Below are 22,348 nucleotides of genomic sequence, written 5' to 3' on the forward strand. Positions count from 1 at the left end.
ACATGTAGCTCTCATTAGCCCCATCATTGTCATTATCATTGTTACCTGTCTTTGAATACTTATTCCATACAAATTCAATGTAGGTCAAAAAAGACAGTAACCATTTTAAATTCCATAAGCAAGTTTTTACCTGGCTCAACCCACGTCCAAAGTTTTTTTTGATGTATTGAGGAGAAAAAGACTTTAAAAATCTATAACTCCGTATTGATGGACATAAATTATCTAGTATTTGGGAAATGGGAGGTGGTGCTAGAATTATGACAAAACTTAGGTGAGACCTGAAATCTTATCTAGGACTTAGAACCCAGGGTCTTTATTTATTGTGTCTTTATAGATTTTTGTTAATTATTTGCTTTTAAACTATCCTATTGCCGTATTTCTATTAACATATAATTGTTATAGGAGAATGGTAAGGAGAGGAAGAGTGAGTTATGCCTATGAAGTTAAGTGGTAGGTAGAAAATCAAAACTAGTATTCTTGGAAATACTCCCCAGCTTAAATGTGGAACTTCTGTTGGCTCTATTTAACTGAGCTCCACAGAGCTATGCACATCCCTGCTGACACCCTCACTGTTCTTCGTGTGGAAAATAAGCATGCCAAGAAAAGTTAGTCTGGTTCTGATCTTTTAAAAACATCAGCAGATAATATTGTTAGGGAACAATTTATTCTCTTGTTCCCAAATGGTTACGTATTTCTTTTATAAAAGATGCTGATGTCTTTTTTTTTTTTTTTTACAGGTTGAAAAAAGAATAGCTTAGGAGTAGCACATAGAGAGATCTTGTGTGTGGCCTTTGTTTCTCTTGACTTTTATAAAATAGGATGTTTCTTGAAAGCTGGGTGCTGTTAAATAATGCATGGTTTTCAACTGGTTAGATGGTACAGCAGAACACTGGGGGTGAAGAAACAAGGATTTCAGTACTAATTCAGCCAACAACTAGCCCTGTAACAGTGAGCAAGTAAATCTGTATACTCCTGCATTTGCTATTCTATTTCATACAAATAAAGCTGTAAGTTAGAACTTACACTTGTAGTGTTTATGACACTCCAAAAATAGCTTGTGGTGTTCATGAAAATTTAGGATTTAACACTTAACGTTCAAATTTGATAAAAATATGAGAAAGCTATATGATACAAACATGCTTAAAAGCTATTTGCCGTTTTTAATTTTAACATATTTAAAAAATAAAATTCAAAGACATCTGGATTTCTTAAGAACATAGTGGCAGTTTAGTTCTCAAGCTTTCCTTGATGTTGCTTTGTGTGGTTTTCCAGGAATAATGGTAATCAAGCAAAAAGATTTAAACACAAACACACACACACACACACACAGTCTCTCTCTCTCAGCAAAACCAAGAGCTAGAGTAAACCTACAACTCCCAGTGCCTTGTAAGTTTAGCCAAAAACAACTGAAATACTCAGAACTTTTGTTGAAGCCCACAACAGTATAATAGGGAGACCTGGGAAAGCAAAGGGAGCGTAGCAGTTGTACGTCATAGTGAGAAGTGTCAGGGACAGGGCACAAATTGCACCTAGGGCAGCCACTAGAAGAATCAGTGAATTAACATGTGTAAAGTACCCAGAAAGATCCAGAGGTGATATGTGTCAGAAAGCATTATTTTTGTAAAAGTGAAGGAAACACAGTGGGAATGGTGGCTCCTTTTGCAATGGCCAGTAAGAAACTTGGGGAGCTCAAAGCTTGAGATCTGCCCTGTAAGCCAGATGAGATTCATAGAATTAGAGAAGGTATGGCTTCACCAGAAGTGCCATATTTTGAAGGAGCCATTCAATTCAGTAGCAACAGAGGAAGGAGTTCTTGAGCAAGAACATCCACCTTCTATAGAAATCCTCTGTAAAGTTATCTGGTCCAGGGAAATTCAACTCAATTACATATGAAAAACTAAAAAGCAATAAATAACAAAGCTTTAGAGAGATACTCTAAAGAAAAACAATAAAAAGAAAAATAACAATAAATGAAAGTTATATCCCAGTATATTACCCCTTTCAGAAATGAAGACTTATCTACAAAGAGCATAAAGAAGAATAGGTAATGATCATATAGCATAGGAATAAGATCAAACAAAGAGGTAAAAATGATTAACCAGGGAAGGTAGGCAGAGGAGAGCCAACATATATATATAACTGGAGACTTTAAAGAAGAAAGCCAAAACAATGGAAAAAACAATTATTTATCAATTGAATTCAAGAACATTTTCCTGAAGAAAGATTTTACTCCACATGTCAAATGGGCATACTATATTCAGAAAAAGTTGACCCGAATACTTAACTCTAAGACGTATATTAATAACATTGACTATAAAAGATAAGAGATCATTTTATAGCAAGTAGACAAAATGATCAAGTCACCTATAAGAGAACTAAAATGAGACTGGTATCAGATTTCTCTACATCTACTTTCAGTGCCAGGAGATAATAGAGCAACATCTAGAAGACATTCAGGAAAAGACAGTGTGAGCCAAGAATTTTATATCTAGCCAAACTGTCCTTCAAGTGTAATCACTTTTTGTGGAAATTACTAGAAAATGGAAGGTGAGCTAGCCAAGAAGTAGCAGGAAAAACTTCAGTTGAAGAATTGAAGATCTCAGCTCATTGATATTCTCACTGGGTCATGAGGCATTTTTGGAGGTTTGTAGAAGGGAAGGTGGTAGGTTGGGCAACATTGGATACTTAGAAGCCTTTATAGCATTATCTTCAGATTTTGTGAGGAGAAGATTATTTTGAACCCAGCCAAACCCTTACCAATCTTGTATTCCTGTGATGAGTAAAATAAAGTCATTTTCAGGTTCAAAAAATAATTTTTCCCAGGAAAATAAGTGGTATCCACTATTTTGATTTTAAAAATTAAATATCTTAACTCCTGACATAATAAATGAATAGTCTTTAAACTTTTGGCTTTAAAGATTTTTTTAAGTCTTTGATGGAAAAGACATTATCACACAGAGTTTAATAAGCTTACTAGCTTTTCAGAAATTTTTTCGTGGAGTAAAAATGACAAAACAAATCAAAAGAGTGGAAATCAAATATTAAAAGGTTTCTTGGTTTAAACTGGTGTGCTAGGAAGAACTACCAAGATAAAGATGTTTATACTTCAGCCCTGCAAACAAATGAGAATAAACCACATCAAAATTAAGCTTGAATATCCTCAAAAAGAAAGAAACTCTCTTTGTAGCCATACGAAGTAGAAAGGGTAGGGGGTTGGTAACAAAGATTGGCCATTAGTATGATCTGTGAGTTAATAAAAAATGGAAATAGACTCATTTAATGTGAGTCCCTAAAGATTTTCAGCATAGTTCCCAGATATTTGGAGTGATTGAGTCTGAAGTACTTCAGAAAGGGAAATGTGACCCAGCTCCAGTGGAGCCCTCCAACAGAGGCAGTGGATGGGGCCAAACTGAGTTGTTTTCAGCAGTGTGCTGATTTTAACTATATGATCATTTAAAAAATAGGAATATTCCCAGACATCTTTGTTTTTCAACCATGTTTACCAAGATTTCACCCTTGGGGAATAGATTTTCATCTTAATTTATGGAAGTCTTTGAGAAACCTGGGAAATGGCTAACGAGGTAGATCTTTTTAGTGGTAGATAAAAATTAGGAGATGTTAGAATCTTTTCTTTTTAATAATAACTACAGTTTTTTAAAAACAACCTTTAAAATTATGAAAATAGCCGGGCACGGTGGCTCATGCCTGTAATCCCAGCACTTTGGGAGGCTGAGGCAGGCGGATCACCTGAGGTCGAGAGTTCAAGACCAGCCTGACCAACATGGAGTAACACCATCTCTACTAAAAATATAAAATTATCCTGGCGTGGTGGCATATGCTGGTAATCCCAGCTACCCGGGAGGCTGAGGCAGGAGAATTGCTTGAACCTGGGAGGCAGAGGTTGCGGTGAGCCAAGCTCATGCTGTTGCACTCTAGCCTGGGCAACAAGGGTGAAACTCTGTCTAGGAAAAAAAAAAAAATTATGAAAATAGCCTTTTGTTTAAAAAAATACATAAATAGCAGAAGTAATCTGGTAGGAGAATTGAACATCAAATGGTTGGGTTTTTTTAAGCAAAACATAGATGTTTTGTGTGCACAATTTATTCTTTATGTAAATGCCACTTACGTTCAACAGCTAATTCCCAACTTGGATTTATATGTTATTTGAAACAGAATTTGATTCTTACTGTCTCGTGACAAATGGCTGTTTTATCACACATTTTTATGAAAAGTTATAATCTTGAGTTGAAAGAATGGAAGAATAAAGCTTGACTTTTAAACATGAAGTGTATAGCTTAATTCAAAGAAAATTAAATAGTGGTATGTTAAAAGTAAGCAGAGTTCTTCACACTGTAAAAGTATGTCTGGAGACTTGATTGTTGTAAATGTCCTTTTGTTTGTTTTACTGTTTTGTAACATAATTTGAAGGGTTTTATAAAAATAAATGCAGAGAGGTGAATTTAGCTTCACCACTCTTATTTGCATATCTGATCGCTTAATAAATGGTAGTAATATTAATAGGATGCTTGCCTAGAATGAAAGAAGGGAATTTTTATAAGGAGGGTATGATGACTGTTCACCCAGAATATGATAAGTATTCACTCTTACATATAAATCAACGCCTCATGTATCATTGGTTGATTTTGGTAAAAATTATGCAATTTCAAGAAAGCAGAAAGCTCTTTATCCCAACATGTTTTTACTCTCACTGAGAAAAATGGCAACTTGAAAAATTATTTAGAAACTTGCATATGATAATCAGGGGTGGTATTTAGTGTCATTAGGGACAAAGTTTAGGTTTTTTTTGAGAATGTAAAACTGTACATGTTGGTTTTGTTTTAGCACACATGACAGGAACAAACTAAAACTACTCAATCTGTTGCCTTGTTCTGATAGATGTGTATGGACTCAGAAAAACATATGATCTACACTTTTGGTGGTAGAATTTTGACTTGTAATGGCAGCGTAGATGACAGCAGAGCCAGTGAACCACAATTCAGTGGCTTGTTTGCTTTCAACTGTCAATGTCAAACCTGGAAACTTCTTCGAGAGGACTCCTGTAATGCTGGGCCTGAGGACATCCAGTCTCGAATAGGACACTGCATGCTATTCCACTCAGTAAGAACATTCCGTACATTGCGTAAATGTTATTTTGTCATGTATATCTAGATAGGAAAAGAAGTGGTGAAATCTAATTCTTTAGGAAGAGATTAGTGTAGCAATGACAGAGAAAGACAAAACTTCTTTAACAGTGAACTGTTTGCTAATTATGAGACTCTTCCCATCAACCTGGTAATTCCTAAATAGTTATTACCTGGCTACCAACCTGGGCAATCTTATGACTAATTTCACTGCTTATGTAGATTTTGTAGCTATGTTCCTTTCTTATGCCTTTCCACTTACGTCTCTTAGTAATTAGAAGGACAATTTCTTACTCTGTTCTTATTTTCCCTTCTGCTATTCTCCATTAAGTACAAAGAATTTAGGATTTGATTTGATAGAATTAGAATTTAAATGTATCAGCAATGGTCAGGCGCAGTGGATCACTTGATTCCAGAAGTTTGAGATGAGCCTGGCCAACATGGCGAAACCCCATCTCTAGTAAAAATACAAAAATTAGCCTGGTGTGGTGACCTGTGCCTGTAGTCCCAGCTACCTGGGAGGCTGAGGTGGGAGAATGGCTTGAACCCAGAAGGCAAAGGCTGCAGCAGTGAGCCAAGATCATGCCACAGCACTCCAGCCTGGGTGACAGAGCAAGATTCTGTCTCAGTAATAATAATAATAATAATAATAAATGTATCAGTAAAACCAACATACAGACTTTATTTTAACCTTTTCAAATGTTCTAATGAAATCTTGGTGTTCTTTCTGTGAACACAGCTTTAAAACAATGTCATGAAATATTTTAAACATGTTCTTTAACATGCATTTTAAACATGTTTTTCTCTCTACAAAGTGGAGAGGATAATATAATACATTTTTGTGTGCTCATTGTTTCAACAGTTATCAATAGTGTGTTCATTTTTCATACAGCACTTTTATTTAATTTCATTCATTTTCTTGATGTTTCTTTGATTTTTAAGTTTATGCTTAAATTTTATTGTGCTGGAGTATTTTTAAAATTTTTATTATTCCTTTTCTGCAACATCTTGTTATAGCATGTGCTGTAGTGTTTTAAAGCAGATCCCAGATACTGTATCATTATACTTGTAAATACTACTATAGTGTATAATTCTAACAGATAAGGACTTTTTAAAAACATAATTACAGTTGGGTGTGTTGGTGCACTCCTGTAGTCCCAGCTACCCAGGAGGCTGAGGATTGCTGGAGCCCAGTTCTGGGCCACATTGCACTGTGCTGATGAGTTGTTCATACTAAGTTTGGCATCAGTATGGTTACCTCCCAGAAGCAAGGGACCACCAAGTTGCTTAAGTAGGGGTGAATTGGCTAGGTCAGAAACAGAGCAGGTCAAAACTCCCATGCTGATCAATAGTGGGATTGCGCTTGTGATAGCCACTGTGCTCCAGCCTGGGCAATACAGCAAGACTCTATCTCTTAAAAAAAAAAAAAAAAGAAAAAGAAAAAAGAAAAAGGAAACATAATTGCGATATCATTATCAACCAAAAATAAAAGCAGTTCTTTAATATCATTTAATATTCTATCTGTGTTCTTTTTTTCTCATATACTGAAAAATACCTTTACTTAGTTGTTTTAAGTCAAGATTCAAAAAAATGGTATTTTGCATTTGGTTCTTATGTTTCTTACATTTTAAAAAAATTGGAATAGTACTCTTTCCTCCTATTCCCTATTCCCCCCTACACACAACCCACTAAGCGAGACATTTGTGCTCTAGAATCTCCCACATTTCCAGTTTTGATTTTGATTTTATCTTCATAGTGTCATTTAATGTGTTCCTCTTTCATATTTCCTATAAACTGGTCATTGTACTCAGAGGCTTGATTTTAGATTCACTATCTTTTTTGGGGGGCCGGGGAGAATGTGCAAGAATACTTCATAGACACTCTGACTGCAAAATATAGAGAGGCATTTAATAACTGGTTGACATACTTTTAATGATGTTAGTAGGTTTGGGTATTATTAGCCTGACTGATCAATTATAAAGTTTTCTTTCAAACTTTTACCTAATCGTTTTTGTAGCCATTCATTACCTAAATTTCTTTAGGATGTATAAGACGGTGATTTTTCTAATGATGTCATTTCCTCTGCATTTGTTAAGTGTGTGATTCTCCTATTACGGGGAAAAAAAACACAAAACTTCCTCTCATTAACTTTTTGGTTACCCTGAAATGTAAAGCATACTGAATAGGCAGTATAAATGTTTCATTGTTTTTCTTTATTGATTTTCATATTAATGAACTCATTAATATGAAATGAGTTAACTTTGAGGCTTCAAAGTTAACCAATGATATGTATACAAAAATTTTATTATGAAGTATTTTACATATCTGATGTATTTCTATCCAATGCTGTCATTCTTCTTCTTTTATTTTGAGATGGAGTTTTGCTTTTGTTGCCCAGGCTGGAGTGCAATGGTGCAATCTTGGCTCACTGCAACCGCTGCCTCCCGATTTCAAGCAATTCTTCTGCTTCAGCCTCCCGAGTAGCTGGGATTACAGGCATGCACCACCATGCCTGGCTAATTTTTTGTATTTAGTAAAGACAGGGTTTCGCCATGTTGGCCGGGCTGGTCTTGAACTCCTGACCTCAGGTGATCCACCCGCCTCTGCCTCCTAAAGTGTTGGGATTACAGGCATGAGCCACTGTACCCAGCCACTTTCTTGATGCTCAAAATTTTCTCTTTGGCTAGTAGGAGCACCCCCCCACAGCATATGTATGTATCTTTTTTTGTAAGAGAAAAATTAAATCGTGAGTTCATACTGATATGTCTGGTTCAAATAAAATATTTTTTATCTTAATGTCTTCTATTTTGTAACTTTATATCTTTTCTTTTTACCCCGACTGGAGTGCAGATCGTAGCTCACTACAGCCTTGAATGTCAGGGCTCAAATGATCCTCTCACCTTAGCCTCCTAAGTAGCTAAAACTACAGGTGTGTACCACCACACCTGGGTTTTGAGAAGTAGTGGTAGTAGTAGCAGTAGCAGTAGCAGTAGCAGAAGTAGTAGTGAAGTAGAAGTAGAGACAGGGCCTTGCTATGCTGCCCAGGCTGGTCTCAAGCAATCCTCTCACCTTGGCCTGCCCAAATGCTAGGACTACAGGTGTGAGCCACCGTGCCCGGCCTATTTTTGTGTCTTTTAAGGTTAAAATCCTGCTTCATAACATTACTTGCTTTGTCTGTCTATAATAGCTTTCACAGTAAAAAAAACTAACAACAGAATCACTGAGTGCTGTTTAACATTGCTGTCTGATTATTTTTCTGTTTAGGATTTAGACTTCTAGGGATGGGTAGTCAAAAAGTATGTATTAAAATCACTAGAAATACTATTTGTCTGTCTGAGCATATCTTTATATACAGATAGGTTTATTTGCTGGATTTTTTTTTTTGGCCCAAATTTTAGATTTTTTTTTGAGTTAATTTTGTCTTCTAATTAAATAAAAGCATATACATGGTTCTAAAGTCAAAACCATATGTCAAGGTGTTATTTTTGGAGAGGTCTTCCTGCTCTGTTCCTGCCACTAGAGGTAACTGTCTTTTATTAGGTTTTGGTTTATCCTTCGTTTTTCAAAAAAAGAAGCAATCTCTATTCTCGCTCTCACTTGCGTGCTGTCTCTCTCACTTTTCCCCTGTCTCACATTCTCTTTCCCTCTTTCCCTCTCTTTTTGTCTCATGCACAGATATTCCTTCTTCTCCATTCCTACACAAAGGAAGAAGGAACCTGTATATATTATTCTGCACCTTGCTTTTCTTCTTTAACAGGATGTCCTAGAGATCCCCTTTTAGCAATATGTAGAGAGCTTCCTCTTTCCCTTTTATTCCAGCATAGTACTCCATTGGGATCTGTTATAAAATTACTTTTGTAGAGGTTTAAGTTTTTAAAGGATCATTCTGAGTTCCTCGTGGAAGTGACAAGTTATTCCTTTCTTTTTTTTTTCTTCTTTTTCAGAAAAATCGTTGCTTATATGTATTTGGTGGCCAGCGATCAAAGACCTATTTGAATGATTTCTTTAGTTATGATGTGGACTCTGATCATGTAGACATAATATCAGATGGCACCAAGAAAGACTCTGGGATGGGTAAGGGCATTGAGTGATTTCTTCTCTCATGTCTTAACTACTTTAGGTAGAAAACTGCAGTTCATTCTCTTTTCCTTCTAATCATTTTTCACCCTTTCTTTATTTCTTTAATTGAGTAATTCCAAGTAAGAGAAAGAAAATTCTACCAGCCTATTCAGTTCTATCTATTTTTAAATATGTGAATTACTATTTCCTTCAAGCAGAAAATATGTGAATTTCTAAATGAATTGTGTGTGTGCTTGTTGGGGGCAGGGTAGGAAGAATCAGTATCTTAAAAACTTTTTATTCTGTGTTTGCTAATTTTTTTCATCTTCTATTTTCACTGTAGTGATCTTTATATTAGGCACTAGCATAGTAGGGTGTGTGTCTTAAGGGGGGAACTTCATGGGATTGGTAACACCTTGTAAGTTTAAAAGCTCAGCATCTAGGAGGTTATTAGTAATGGAATGGCTGGTTTGCTTAGATTATGCATATTGCCCTGGCATAATTATTAATAGTGCTCCATTCATTTTCAAAAGTGTCCTGTTTTGATCATTTATAGTTACCCTACATAGTAGTTGCTTTGCTTGTGATTATTATATGTAAAAGAGTAGCTTTAATTAAGGTGCAATGGTTTAAAATGCTAATTTGAACAATAGGGTGAGAAATTAGATCAGCTTGCTTTTCTTTTTAGCTGTTGCTTATAAATTGGTGTTTTTATTATTGGCTCTTTTGCCAAATGTGGATAAAAGCACTTGTTTCACAGACATTGTTTCTGGATATTTTATTGATTAATGCAAGCTTCCTTTAAAACAACAACAAAAATATTTTTAATTAAAATATTTGTTCACATTTAAGAAGAAAAACTTGTTTTAAAACAAACAAACAAAAAAAACAAAAGATAGGCAAGGCACAGTCGTATATGCCTGTAATTCCAGCTAGTCCAGAGACTGACATGGGAGGATTGCTTGAATCTAGGAGTTTAGGACCAGCCTGAGCAACAAAGCAAGACCCTGTCTCTACAAAAAGGAGGTTTCCAGATAAAAGTAGACTCAATAGATATGTTAAGCATTTGGAAGAAAAATCTGTTGATGAGTATAAATAGCATCTAATGTAAAAAATGAAGGATAGGGACACAACAGGAAAAGCAAAACTTTTTATAAAAAAGGAGACATTATCACAGTAAATTTCTTGGCTTTACAGTAAGCAGTATTTCCCTAATCATAATGCAGAACTACAGTCAGTTTAACCAAAAATTGGGATGAAATATAGTGGGAAGATAGTGTAAGTGGAGTAAACATCTTCGTCTGTTACAACAGGAAATCAGTAGGTAATGTCTAAAATAGCAGCTTAGCATGTGATTTAGAAATATGGACCTGAATAGGTAATAACATTATTTACCCTGTCTAAAATTGTCTTATTTATTCATTTATTTACTGTTGCCATAGGAAGTGTGAAGCTATATGATTTAATATTTGACTTTCTCTGGCTTTTAAGAGTTATTCTAACTTACCATTAAAATAACTAGGAGGGTCAGGCGCAGTAGCTCATGTCTTTAATCCCAGCATTTTGGGAGGCTAAGGTGAGAGGACTGCTTGAGCCCAGGAGTTTGAGACTAGCGTGGGCAGCATAGTTAGCCCTCATCTCTATAAAATAAAAATAAAATAGCAGGAGAGAGGTAATACTCCTTCTACAATCCTAAGATGGCTCTCCCTGAAAAAGGTAGTGAAGATAGTAATTGATATGACAATATGTTGAAAATTATGACATGCTGACTCAGTGCTAGACTACGGACACAGTGGATACAAGGCAATCACAGGCTCTCAAAGTGCTTATAATCTAGCTAGTAGGTAATGTATTCCAATGGATAATAATTACTACTCTTTATTTAGACCCTACCATATACCAGAATATCTTTAATTGGTGGTATTATTCTAATGTACAAGATGAAAACAGTTACACAACTACGTAATGATAGAGCTGGGATTTAGAAGTTTGAGTGCAAGGAAGGTGTTTCTGCCATGCTAAACTACTGCCCAAGATTAAAAGAAAAAAGTGGCAGCCAGGCGAGGTGGCTTACTCCTGTAATCCCAGCAGTTTGGGAGGCCAAGACAGGCGGATGACGAGGTCAGGAGATCGAGACCATCCTGGCTAACATGGTGAAACCCCATCTATACTAAAAATATAAAAAAATTAGCCGGGCGTCGTGGCGGGCGCCTGTAGTCCCAGCTACTCGGGAGGCTGAGGCAGGAGAATGGTGTGAACCCGGGAGGTGGAGCTTGCAGTGAGCCTATATCACGCCACTGCACTCCAGCCTGGGCGACAGAGCAAGACTCCGTCTCAAAAAAAAAAAAAAAAAAAAAAGTGACAAAGCGTGACAGAGAACTAGTAAAATAAAAATTCACCCTGACAAGTAGGCTTTAATGACTGTCATTCAAAACAATTTTTTAATGAGTTAAAATTATGTAATGTACAGTATCAACAATTATTCTTCAATCATGGTTATGGCTAGCTTTAGAGAAGTGTGGCAATTATTCTTTTTAATTTTGTTGTGGTCATAAAAGTAAAAATATGCTCGTTGTAGAGAATTTGAAAAATAAAGAAGATGCAAAAAAGAAAATATATCAAACTGTCCAGAGATAACTTGTTAAAATTTTGATATATTTCTGTCTAGTCTTTTTAAAACTTATTTATTGTATAAAAGTTGATGCAAGTTTATATTCTATTTTAAAATTTACATTAAATTGTGGGTTTTTTTCCATTATTGTGGTTTTATTAATGTGAACTGGAGATATTATTAGAAAAGACAAATGGATTCATTGTTTAATTAGTGCTATAATCAGTTTTTCTAAAATCAGAATCACCATTTTTCACTGTGTATGTTCAGTGTTTGTTACACAATTGAATTTTCCCACAATGCAAATAAATTCATTAGTAATATTTGTTGACCATCTACTAGCATCTAAGTTTGTCCCTCTCCCTTCCTCCTTCCCTCCCCACTTAGTTCATTGTCTTCTATAGGCCCAAGATTATTTTAGGCACTTGGGATTCATCTATGGACCTGGAGGATAAGATCCTTTCCCTTAGAGGACTCACATTCTAGTGGAGAGAGACCTGCAGTTGTGTTCTAAGTACTGTGAATAAAATACACTGGATGCTGTGATAATGAATAACAAGGGAAGTCTCATTTAAACAGAGTAGGTTGGGAAACCATCTTTGAGGAGGTAATCTTTAAGATTTAAGATGAAAAGTAGAGAATTAGGAAGAACCATGTGAAGAACTGAGAGAAGAACAAGTACAGAGTTTCCAAAGCAGGAAGGAACCTGGGGTGTTCGGAAATAGTGGGACTGGTACGTATTGAGGATCGGGAAAGTTGGTATGAAACTAGGTTAGAGCTACAGAGATAAGAGTCAGAGTATTTAGTGCCTTGTTACAAATGCAAGGAGTTTGGATTTTTTTTCTGTATAAAATAGATTATTCAAAGGTTTAATATCCGTGTCTTGATCTAAGTTTTAAAAATACCACTTCTTTGTCTAGGTGTACATTTTCCAAGTGGTTAATTTTGACAACATTCCTGTGAGTTGCATTGTCCAAAGGCTTGTTTACTGAGGATTTTTATGGCAGGGTTGAGCATCTGGTTAGAATTACTTGGAAAAATTTCCCACCTAAAACTGTTGCAGTTATACTTGGAATTGAGGAACCTCAGTGGCTCTGTTAGGATAATTAGAGTGAAATGGAAATTATTCTCTTTTTTTCTGTTTTTTTCCCCCTCATCTCTGTCTCTCTCACTTTCTTCCTTTTCCCTCCTTCCCATTCTTTTTCCCATGTTCCTTTTACTCCTCCCCCAACTTTCTCTCTCCTAAAGGATTCTAATGTGCGGCTGGGATTGAGAACCACTGTTCTAGCTCTCCGGAGTCTATTGCAGTCCTTAGTTAACCTTAGGCAAGTTACCTAATGTCTCAGCTTTTGCTTCCACATTTGTAAATGACCCAAATTAGATTTTAAGGAAAATAGCGTCTCTGTCCATGGCTACCCTCGGAGTAGAGATGGGTTAACCCTCTAGTTTTGGCTGGTGTTACTGTTGGGTGCCTTAATTTTCACAAGAGGATGTTAGTACTACCCTCAGGTTCACTAATCTAGCCAGTTAACATCAAGTCATGCCAGTTTTGCCTCATCTTCTCTCTATTCCCATTGCTGCTTCACTATGAACTAGTTTGGGCTAACATCACCTATTTGGCCTCTGTCTCTAGAAGCCCCTCCCTGCAACCCATTCTCCACACTGCAAGCAGGATACAGCTATTCTGTGTTACCAGTAAAGAATAGAACCATATGCCTTAACATTTATAGAGCAGATATTTTTTGGTCACCTACTAGGTGCCAGACAATAAGCTACGCACTAGGAGTACAACTGTGAATGAGGGCCCTATCTTCATGGAGTTATGGTTGTACACAGAGAGGGAAGATAAAGTGACAACCTTACCTTTAGATTAGTGCTAGTGAAGAAAAGAACATATTTTTAAAAATACAAACCTGGTGGGTTTTCTTCCTCACTTTAAATCTTTTAATGGTTTCTCCCTGCCCTCAGGATTAAGTCTAAACTTAACATAATTCACAGACTCTTCTATGATGTGCCCCAGTTTAGTTCTCTAGTCCTGTTCTTGGTATCTGTACTCTTCTTGCCACCAACTCTGTTTCACGACCACCGAATATTAAATCTTTATAGATAGTGTGTTTTAACTTGCCTTTGAGAGTTGCCCATACTATTCCTCCTACCTGAATCACTTTCCTCTCGCCTCCAAAATCTAGCTAACTTGTACTGCTTACCTCTCAGATCTTAGCTTGTAGATCGTTGTCTCCCAAAATTCTCTAATGCCTTAAGCCCAGGTTAGAAATTTAAAAACATGTGGCTCTAGCCATCATTGTTAATGCAATTCTAGGTATTCATCTGGCTGTAAAATCTTGATTGTGCTTTTCAAAACCTATGCAAAGATCAGCTGAAATATACAGACTTTGTTCATGATTTCTTAAAGAGCATTCAGTGGTTTCAGTACTCTAGATCTCCTAAAAGTCTTTTACTGAACTAAGTTAGACTGTTCAGAAAACCTCACATCAGAACCATAGTGTATTATATTGTCCTCCCATAGAATTATTTTACCTCACTTTTAAAAAGTACATTTTTTTCTCTCTTACTAGATTATTATTGTAAGCCGTGAAAAGTACTTTTAAGAAGGCAGAATACTATTTAAATTCCCACATTTTTAAATATTCTTAGAAAACACCAATTTTATCCATTATGTAGATGCTCTGTAGCTTATTAATCATTCTGTTGTTCGTTAACTGTTGTTCTAAAGATTTTTTACTACAGTTAATTACTGTAATTTGAGATGGACTTAACATATAATTACTGTGTTTATCTGTGATTCAGTAATGTGGCTTATTGGATTAAAATTATATTTACAATGTGAGTATCAAATGGGATTGTTTGAGCTCATAGAGTAAATTTGTTTGAACTATTGAGATCACCGAGGTGGTATAGCTAATAGTAAAATTACTGCTGTTTATATAATTCTGTATTGTCAGGTACTATAAAATCTTAAATTGTTGCTTTTTATAATTATCTGAATGTACCATCTTAGATTTAACATCTAAAGATCTGAAGAAACTTTAATGCTTATTTTTAAACTACAGTGTAACAGTTTTATGCTCTCCTCAGAAGAAAATTATAATTTAAATCAATGGATTGGCAGCTGCTTTAAGGGATTTATTAGCATTGTGTCTAATACATACATAATTACATCAAAATTCAGCATATCTAAAACTTGAGTTTATTTCTGAGAAACTTTTGGCAAGTAAGACTGTGAACACAAGGGATTTAGCAGATTCCCCATATGTAAGCTCTGTATTTAACACTAATTGAAACTTATGTGTAGAAGATGGTCTGTCACACCACCAGAGTTTTGTAGTTTTCTATAGAAACTCAGTCTACTATAGTAAGAGTGCTTTCTCCTGTTCGTATTCATTCAAGGAAGAAGCATATATTGAACCTTCTTCATTTGCCAAATGCTAAGTCAAGTATTGGTAATACTGAGGTCTTACAACCTGATGCTTGTTCTTTAGTAGTTATGTATTTACTTGTTTTGATCTTTAAATTGTGTCCACTCTGTTTTCCCACATCTGCCATTGTTTATTCCATCCTGTTCTAACCATTGTAGCAGATTGGTACAATTGAGAGAATAGCAAATTGAGAATCAGAAGACTTGGTCTCTCTTTGTCTGGGTCTGCCACTCATCCCTCTGTAATTCTAGAAAAATTATATAACTTCTCTGAACCTGATTATTCATCTGAAAATGAGGGGATTGGACCAGTTGATCGTAAGACCTCATCTAGCTCCAAAATTTTGAAAATTAAATTTCATTCCCTTCTGCTGTTATCAGGCTGTGAAACTAAGATATGAGGGCTATGTGAGTTACGTCTACAGAACTTGATTTATCTATAAATAAATTTTTGTGAAAACCTTAAAAGCAAAATCATACTGATTTTCATTTTGGCCCTGGGAATGTGCTTATTGTGCTTAATGACATTTTAAAAAATTAGTATAGTCATAACTCTCTATGTTTCTGATCCTTTTATACTTTTACCAATTAAATGAGTAAAGCCAAACTAGCAACACAGAGAAGACTTTGAAGCTGATGATTTGCCGTCATTAACATAGATTAGTTACTGAACTAGAAAATGGTAGCGCTTATTTTCAACATAATTAGGCTTCATTGCTGTCAGTTTAGTATCTTTTGTATTTGATGTGTCATTATTCAGAGTATCTACTTTTTTCCCTCTCAAAATTATTGGTAATAATAACTTTCCCTAATTTCCCCTTTCTACCCTCCCGGGGTGTTTTTGCTAGTTACAAGCTTACAAAAGTATTTTATATTTTTAGATATGATATTTAGGTTACTTGATAGTAAATGAGAATTAACGTTCACATGTAAAAACAAACATGCAAGAACACTAACAACAATTTTGAAAGTTAATGAAGTAGTACTGGCACTACCAGATATTTATAAAGCTACAATTTGCCAAAGTACAGACTAATGGGATGAAATAGAGCAGATAGTATAAAAATGTCCCCAAATACATATGAGAATTTAGTGTATGGTAAAGTTGGCATTTCCAGTCAGAGAGAGAGAATAGATTAAACAGTATGGAGCAATACTGGAGAATAGATTAAGCAACATGGAGACATTGCTTAAGACTTGGCAGTATTTTAAAAAAAGAAAAATCTGACTCCAGCCTTGGCAACGGCAAGACTCTTTCTCTTTAAATAAGTAAATAAATAAATATGAATGAATGGGGAAATCTGGATCCCTACTTGACTTTTGTACATCAAAGAAAATTCTAGGTGAACTTAAGTTTCATACTTAAGAAATAAAATTATAATTCCAATTGTTTTTAATAATTAAGAGAAGACCATTCTAAACATGCCACAAACCCAGAAATCATAAAGAAAAGGAATGTTTGATTTTTGCAAAATTAAAAAACAGAAAAAATTGTTAAAATATCAAATAATGACAAGCTAGCAATTAAGACAAAGCTTATTTCCTACAATGAACAAAAGGCTCTTATAAACCAATAAAAGTGGATAATCCTGTAGTAGAACAATGACAAATTATATGAATAGATACTTCAAAGAAAAAATAATTCATATTGCCAGTAAATTTACACATGTACAGATGCTCAGCTTTATTCATAACTTTTAAGTGTAAATTAAAAAATCACTCAGTGAATGTTGGTATGGCCATGAGGAAGCAGTTATCTTACATTCTGGTTGAAATGTATTTGGTACAGCCTTTTTTTTCTTTTTTTAACAGTACTTTATCATTATCTGTTAAAATACAAAAAATATATTTTTTTGACTAAGCATTTTACCCCAGGAACTTTTCCTACTCATATACTTTTATAGATCCACAAAAAATAAGCTATACAGAGATATTTATTGTAGTATTGTAGGCAAGGAGAAAAAATCTGAAGACGGATTGACCATCAACTTATTTGATTTTTATTTATTTGATTGTCCACCATTAAATAAATTGGTTGATCCATTCAATGAGTTCAGTTTTTTATAGCTTAATACAGCTGAGATAAATCAGTAAATATTGTTGAGTGTCAAAAGCTAGTTGCAAATTTACAAAAAATAAATGATGAGTGGTAGAAAGATTCAAGTAAAATAATAGAAGTTAGTTCTGAACTGGAGTTGTTGCTAGTGCTTAATAGGGCCCCATCCAACATTTAAAATGTCCCAACTTTCAAAGAGAAGGATATGACAGACACTGTTGTTTGCTTACCCAAGAGTCATTGGCCCTTTCTTCTGTTAATCAAACCATAATTTTGTTTAATGGCAAGTTACCTAACCCCAGGGGATGAATGGTGAATCATGATTAGTCTAAACCAGTCATTATTATCCTTTGGCAAATTATTTCACTTTACCTTCCTCCCATGTGACACAGTTCTGGCCAATGAGACATAAAGAAAGTCTACTGGAGGACATTTGACAAAAATGTCTTCCCTGATGACAATAGAGAGATGCTGAAACAATTCTTTGCCTCCCTGCTTTGGGTGCTCTATATAAGGATGTGATGCTTAGAGTTGGTATTGGCAAGTTTCAAAAATGAGAAGGCGGCCAAGAAAATTGCAGAAAGTTAACCTAGCACCATGATTTGGTTGAACTCTGAAACAATCTTGGAGCTGTCTACTTGCAAAATTTTGTTACATGAGCCAATTAATCTACTGTTAGTTAGGTTTTCTGTTACTTGGAGCTGAAAATATCCTAACAAATAGTGAATTCGTAGAAAGCTATTTTTTATTAGATTCTGTATTTCTGTGACAGCTCTGAAAACTGTTCTTTTCCTTTGTCTTAGCTAATCAGTAATGAATATGTGCATTGGACCGTGAAGCAAAAATAGAGTTGAGATTAATTCATAAGTTAATACAATAACATATCTTCCTCAGGAATTCAAAGGACTTCGAAAATATTTGTTAACTGTTTTTTATCCCCCCTCCCACAGGGTTTCTTTATGTTAAATATTCTGACAATCTCTCCCATTTGCTTAGAGGATAAACCAAGGAAGGAAGAGAAAAGATGTGATTCAGACATATAGATAAAATTTTTTTACTTCCCCTTTAGCTGTTCTATTTTGAGTTTTAAAGATGTTAAAGAAGAAATAGAGTTGAAAGATTATCATTGTAACTTCCTAAAATAATTCTAAAAATAACGAGTTGGCAGTGATAATTGTTGTATCATTCTTATTTTCTGTTTTTTCAGATAAATGTTCTTTCAAAATATGTTAATGATTAACGTTTACTGATCTACTTGATTAATTTGTGAGTCAGTTTCTAAACTGGTTAAGGTTAAAGACTGGTTAAGGTCCTGGCATTTAGTTGAGCTTTTTAGCAGTTGAATCTTAAAGTTTTTAAAATCGTTTATGTTGCAGATCTTTTGTCCTTCCCTCCTCCCCCCACTATACCCATTAGAAACTGTTAAATTGGCCAGGCGTGGTGGCTCACGCCTGTAATCCCAGCACTTTGGGAGGCCGAGGCAGGCGGATCACCTGAGGTCAGGAGTTCAAGATCAGCCTGGCCAACATAGTGAAACCCCGGCTCTACTAAAAATACAAAAGTTAGCCTGGTGTGGTGATGCACGCCTGTTGTCCCACCTACTCAGGAGGCTGAGGCAGGATAATTGCTGGAACTTGGGAGGCAGAGGTTGCAGTGAACTGAATTCACATTATTGTATTCCATCCTGAGTGACAGAGTGAGACTCTGTCTCAAAACAAAAAAAAAGAGAAAAGAAACTGTTAAAAATTGAAAAGATAGCCTTGTTTTCATCTTGCAAAGAAGATCAGTACAGAAAACCATTAATAGTTTTGCCATATTAGAATGAAAGCTGCTTTCTTGGTTTTGACCTTTAGTTTTTTTTTGTTTTTTTGATAATGCCATTATTATTTAACCAGCCTTCATTTTTATTATTATAATTATTATAAAAGTAATGCAGTTCACGTGATCAATAAAGCAAAACTCAAATAACACAGAATGCTATAAAATGAAAAGTACTTCTGCCAAAGTAGCAAACTGACACAGGCTGCTGATTCCTTTCCCCAGAATCAACCCCAGAGAAATAAAATTGAGAGCAGCTGGATTCCAGAAACTCCTTAAATGAGACTGAAGGCTCACTCTCCCCCAGATTACCCTTTAGTTAATTCTTACCCTTTCACTATAGAAACTAGCAGTGGTAGCCTATCCCACCAGTGTCAGAATTCGGTGGGCAAACATTATGTCAGTGTAGAAACCCTGCTGGAGTTCAGAGTTGATGAAAACATGTGGACTGACCATCTGTTCTCAATAGTTCATTTCTTCTTCTCTTCTCCCTTTGTCTAGGGAGACTGCCTTCTCCTTCCTCTGAAGGGTTTAAAGGTACAAAACTGTTGCGTAGGGGCATGATCATATATAGACATGATTCTTGGTTCTTTGTGCCTATGCTTCACAACCCTATGACTTTTCCTCTCTATTTTCCTTAATCTCTACCAGTTAAGGCCTGGCCTTTGAGTCCTCTCCAATATATCTTACCAGAAAGAAGAGCTGATTCCCTGAAAAACATTACCTTGCATACTGACATAACTAGACAGTTGAGGACTACAACTGCCTCAAAAAAAAAAAAAAATGAGTAAACTTATAACATACATGATGTAAAGCAGAATTATTAAAACAGATGAACGGCCAGGCATGGTGGCTAATGCCTGTAATCCCAGCACTTTTGGAGGCTGAGGCAGGCAGATCACCTGAGGTCAAGAGTTTGAGACCAGCCTGACCAACATGGAGAAACCCCGTCTCCACTAAAAATACAAAATTAGCCAGGCGTGGTGGCACGTGCCTGTAGTCCCAGCTACTCGGGAGGCTGAGACAGGAGAATCACTTGAACCCGGGAGGCAGAGATTGCAGTCAGCTGAAACTGTGCCATTGAACTCCAGCCTGGGCAACAAGAGCGAAACTCCATCTCAAAAAAAAAAAAAAAGAAAGAAAAAGATGAACCAGGAATTTAAAATAAGCATGATGAATACACTTAAAGATGTAAGGGAACACACTAGTAATATGAAATAAGATCCAAACATTATAAAAACAGAACCATATGGAAATAGTAGATATGAAAAATATAATGAAAATGAAGACTACAACAAATATAAGTAGGATGGTATAAGTGAATTAATCAATTGGAAGATTAGAAAGAGCACTCTTCCAGGAAAAAGCGAGGGAAAAAAGACAAAGAAATAGAAAATAGAGTAGAGAAACTAAGAAAGATAGAGAATTGTTGTACAAGTGCCAACATCTTAAAAGGAATTCCAGAAGAAAAGAAAAATAAAAATTTAAGCCCGGGCACAGGGGCTCACACCTGTAATCCCAGCACTTTGGGAGGCCAAGATGGGTGGATCACCTGAGGTCAGGAGTTCAAAACCAGCCTGACCAACATATTGAAATGCTGTCTCTACTAAAAATACAAAAATTAGCCAGGCTTGGCGGCGCATGCCTGTAATCCCAGCTACTTGGGAGGCTGAGGTAAGAGAATCGCTTAAACCCACAGGTGGAGATTGTGGTGAGCTGAGATCGTGCCACTGGACTCCAGCCTGGGCAACAAGAGTGAAACTCCATCTCAAAAAAAAAAAAAAAAGTAGGTAAATAATTGTAGAAATAATGGAGATACATTTCTTAAAATTCAAAAATGATGAAAGACTTCAGATTGGCAAAAGAGCTCATCGTGTACCAAATAGAACACATAAGGGAAAGCATATACCTAAGCAGATTAAAGTAGAATTAAGAATAGCAGAGAGAAAATTCTGAAAGATTTCAGAGAGAAAAAGCAGATGACTTGTAAGGGAACAAGAAGATAGACATTTGACAGTTGAACAGCAATGTAGAATGAGAAAAAATGATAAAGTTTAAAAGTAGCCAAGAAAAACAACTTTGAACCAAGAAATTTAAATCTTCCTAACTTTGAGATGTGAGGGTGACATAAAATATTCTCAGGCATATTTGCCTTAGCACATTTGCTGTATAGAGACCCACAGTAGAAACCCATTTGGGAGCAGGACTCAATGAAAACTAAATCTAGGAAATGCTAGAAGTATGTGATAAATGATGATCAAAATTTGTTGTTGCCTGAAGAAGAACACTAGGAACAATATTCTAGGTCAAGGAACCATGGTGGAAAGGGAAAATGGGACACTATATAAATTCAGCTATTGTGATTAGAATATAGAGAAGAAACTATTCTATATTATTAACACTAAAATGTCATATACAAGGCTCAAGAGTTAATGGATCTTGATTTTCTTTCTAACTTCCTTTTCCTGTGTCATGTATCAGTGCCACCGTCTCTTATATCTCATGCCATCTTCTTTCTTGGATTCCTTTTTTTGTTTTGTTGGAATATCTCCTTAAAGAAGTATATATATATGTAGTCATATGTATGAACTTTAAAATTCTCTTATTTTGCCCTCGTTAAGATTGCTAGTTTAACTGGAAATGGAAAGTTAGTTCCATATCTTTTTATGCTTCTCAGAATTTTAAAGTTGTTATTCCATTGTATTCTAGCATTCATTGTTACTGATAAGTTGTAGGGGCCAAAAGAGTTGTGATACTTTTCCTCAACCCTTTTAAGAGTCATGGTTGACACTCCTATAATAAAAGACAGGTTAACAAAAGAAAGCATAACAAATTTATTTAATCAAAGTTTTATGTGACGTGTGAGCCTTCAGAAGAAATGACCCAAAGATACAGGGAAAACTGTCCATTTTTTTGCTAAGATTTAATGAAGAATGAACAGCTGGTTAGAAATATGATTGGGTAAAAGGCTATGATTTAATGCAGGTAGACTGAGGTGGGGAAACCCAATAAGGCCTGTCTGTTCAGATTCTTCTTGGCCCCTTTGTGTAGTACTTCTTCCTCCTGGGTATGGGGCAGGACCCTGCTACAGCAAGGGTCTTATGACCTACTATCAGACAAGGGTAGACCACAGAATTTATGGCCAGCTCCTAGACAGAAAGTCAGAGGAAAGTTGGATCCATAATTCTAGTTTTTAGAATTTAAAAGTCTAGGCTGACTTTGGGAAA

At 35.6% G+C, this 22,348-nt stretch overlaps 1 protein-coding gene across 4 annotated transcripts in view; it reads left to right on the forward strand.

Annotated features, from left to right (window-relative positions):
* Window positions 1-22,348, forward strand: part of MKLN1 (muskelin 1) — a 382,321-nt gene that overhangs the window by 331,255 nt on the left and 28,718 nt on the right. For all 4 annotated transcript variants that reach the window (XM_024249293.3, NM_001132120.1, XM_054558895.2 and 1 more), the window contains 2 exon segments: window positions 4,897-5,118; window positions 9,086-9,215. In XM_024249293.3, coding sequence (XP_024105061.1) covers window positions 4,897-5,118; window positions 9,086-9,215 — 352 coding nt within the window.

Source organism: Pongo abelii, chromosome 6 (genome assembly GCF_028885655.2).
Source record: "Pongo abelii isolate AG06213 chromosome 6, NHGRI_mPonAbe1-v2.0_pri, whole genome shotgun sequence".
NCBI classification, from domain to species: Eukaryota; Metazoa; Chordata; class Mammalia; order Primates; family Hominidae; genus Pongo; species Pongo abelii.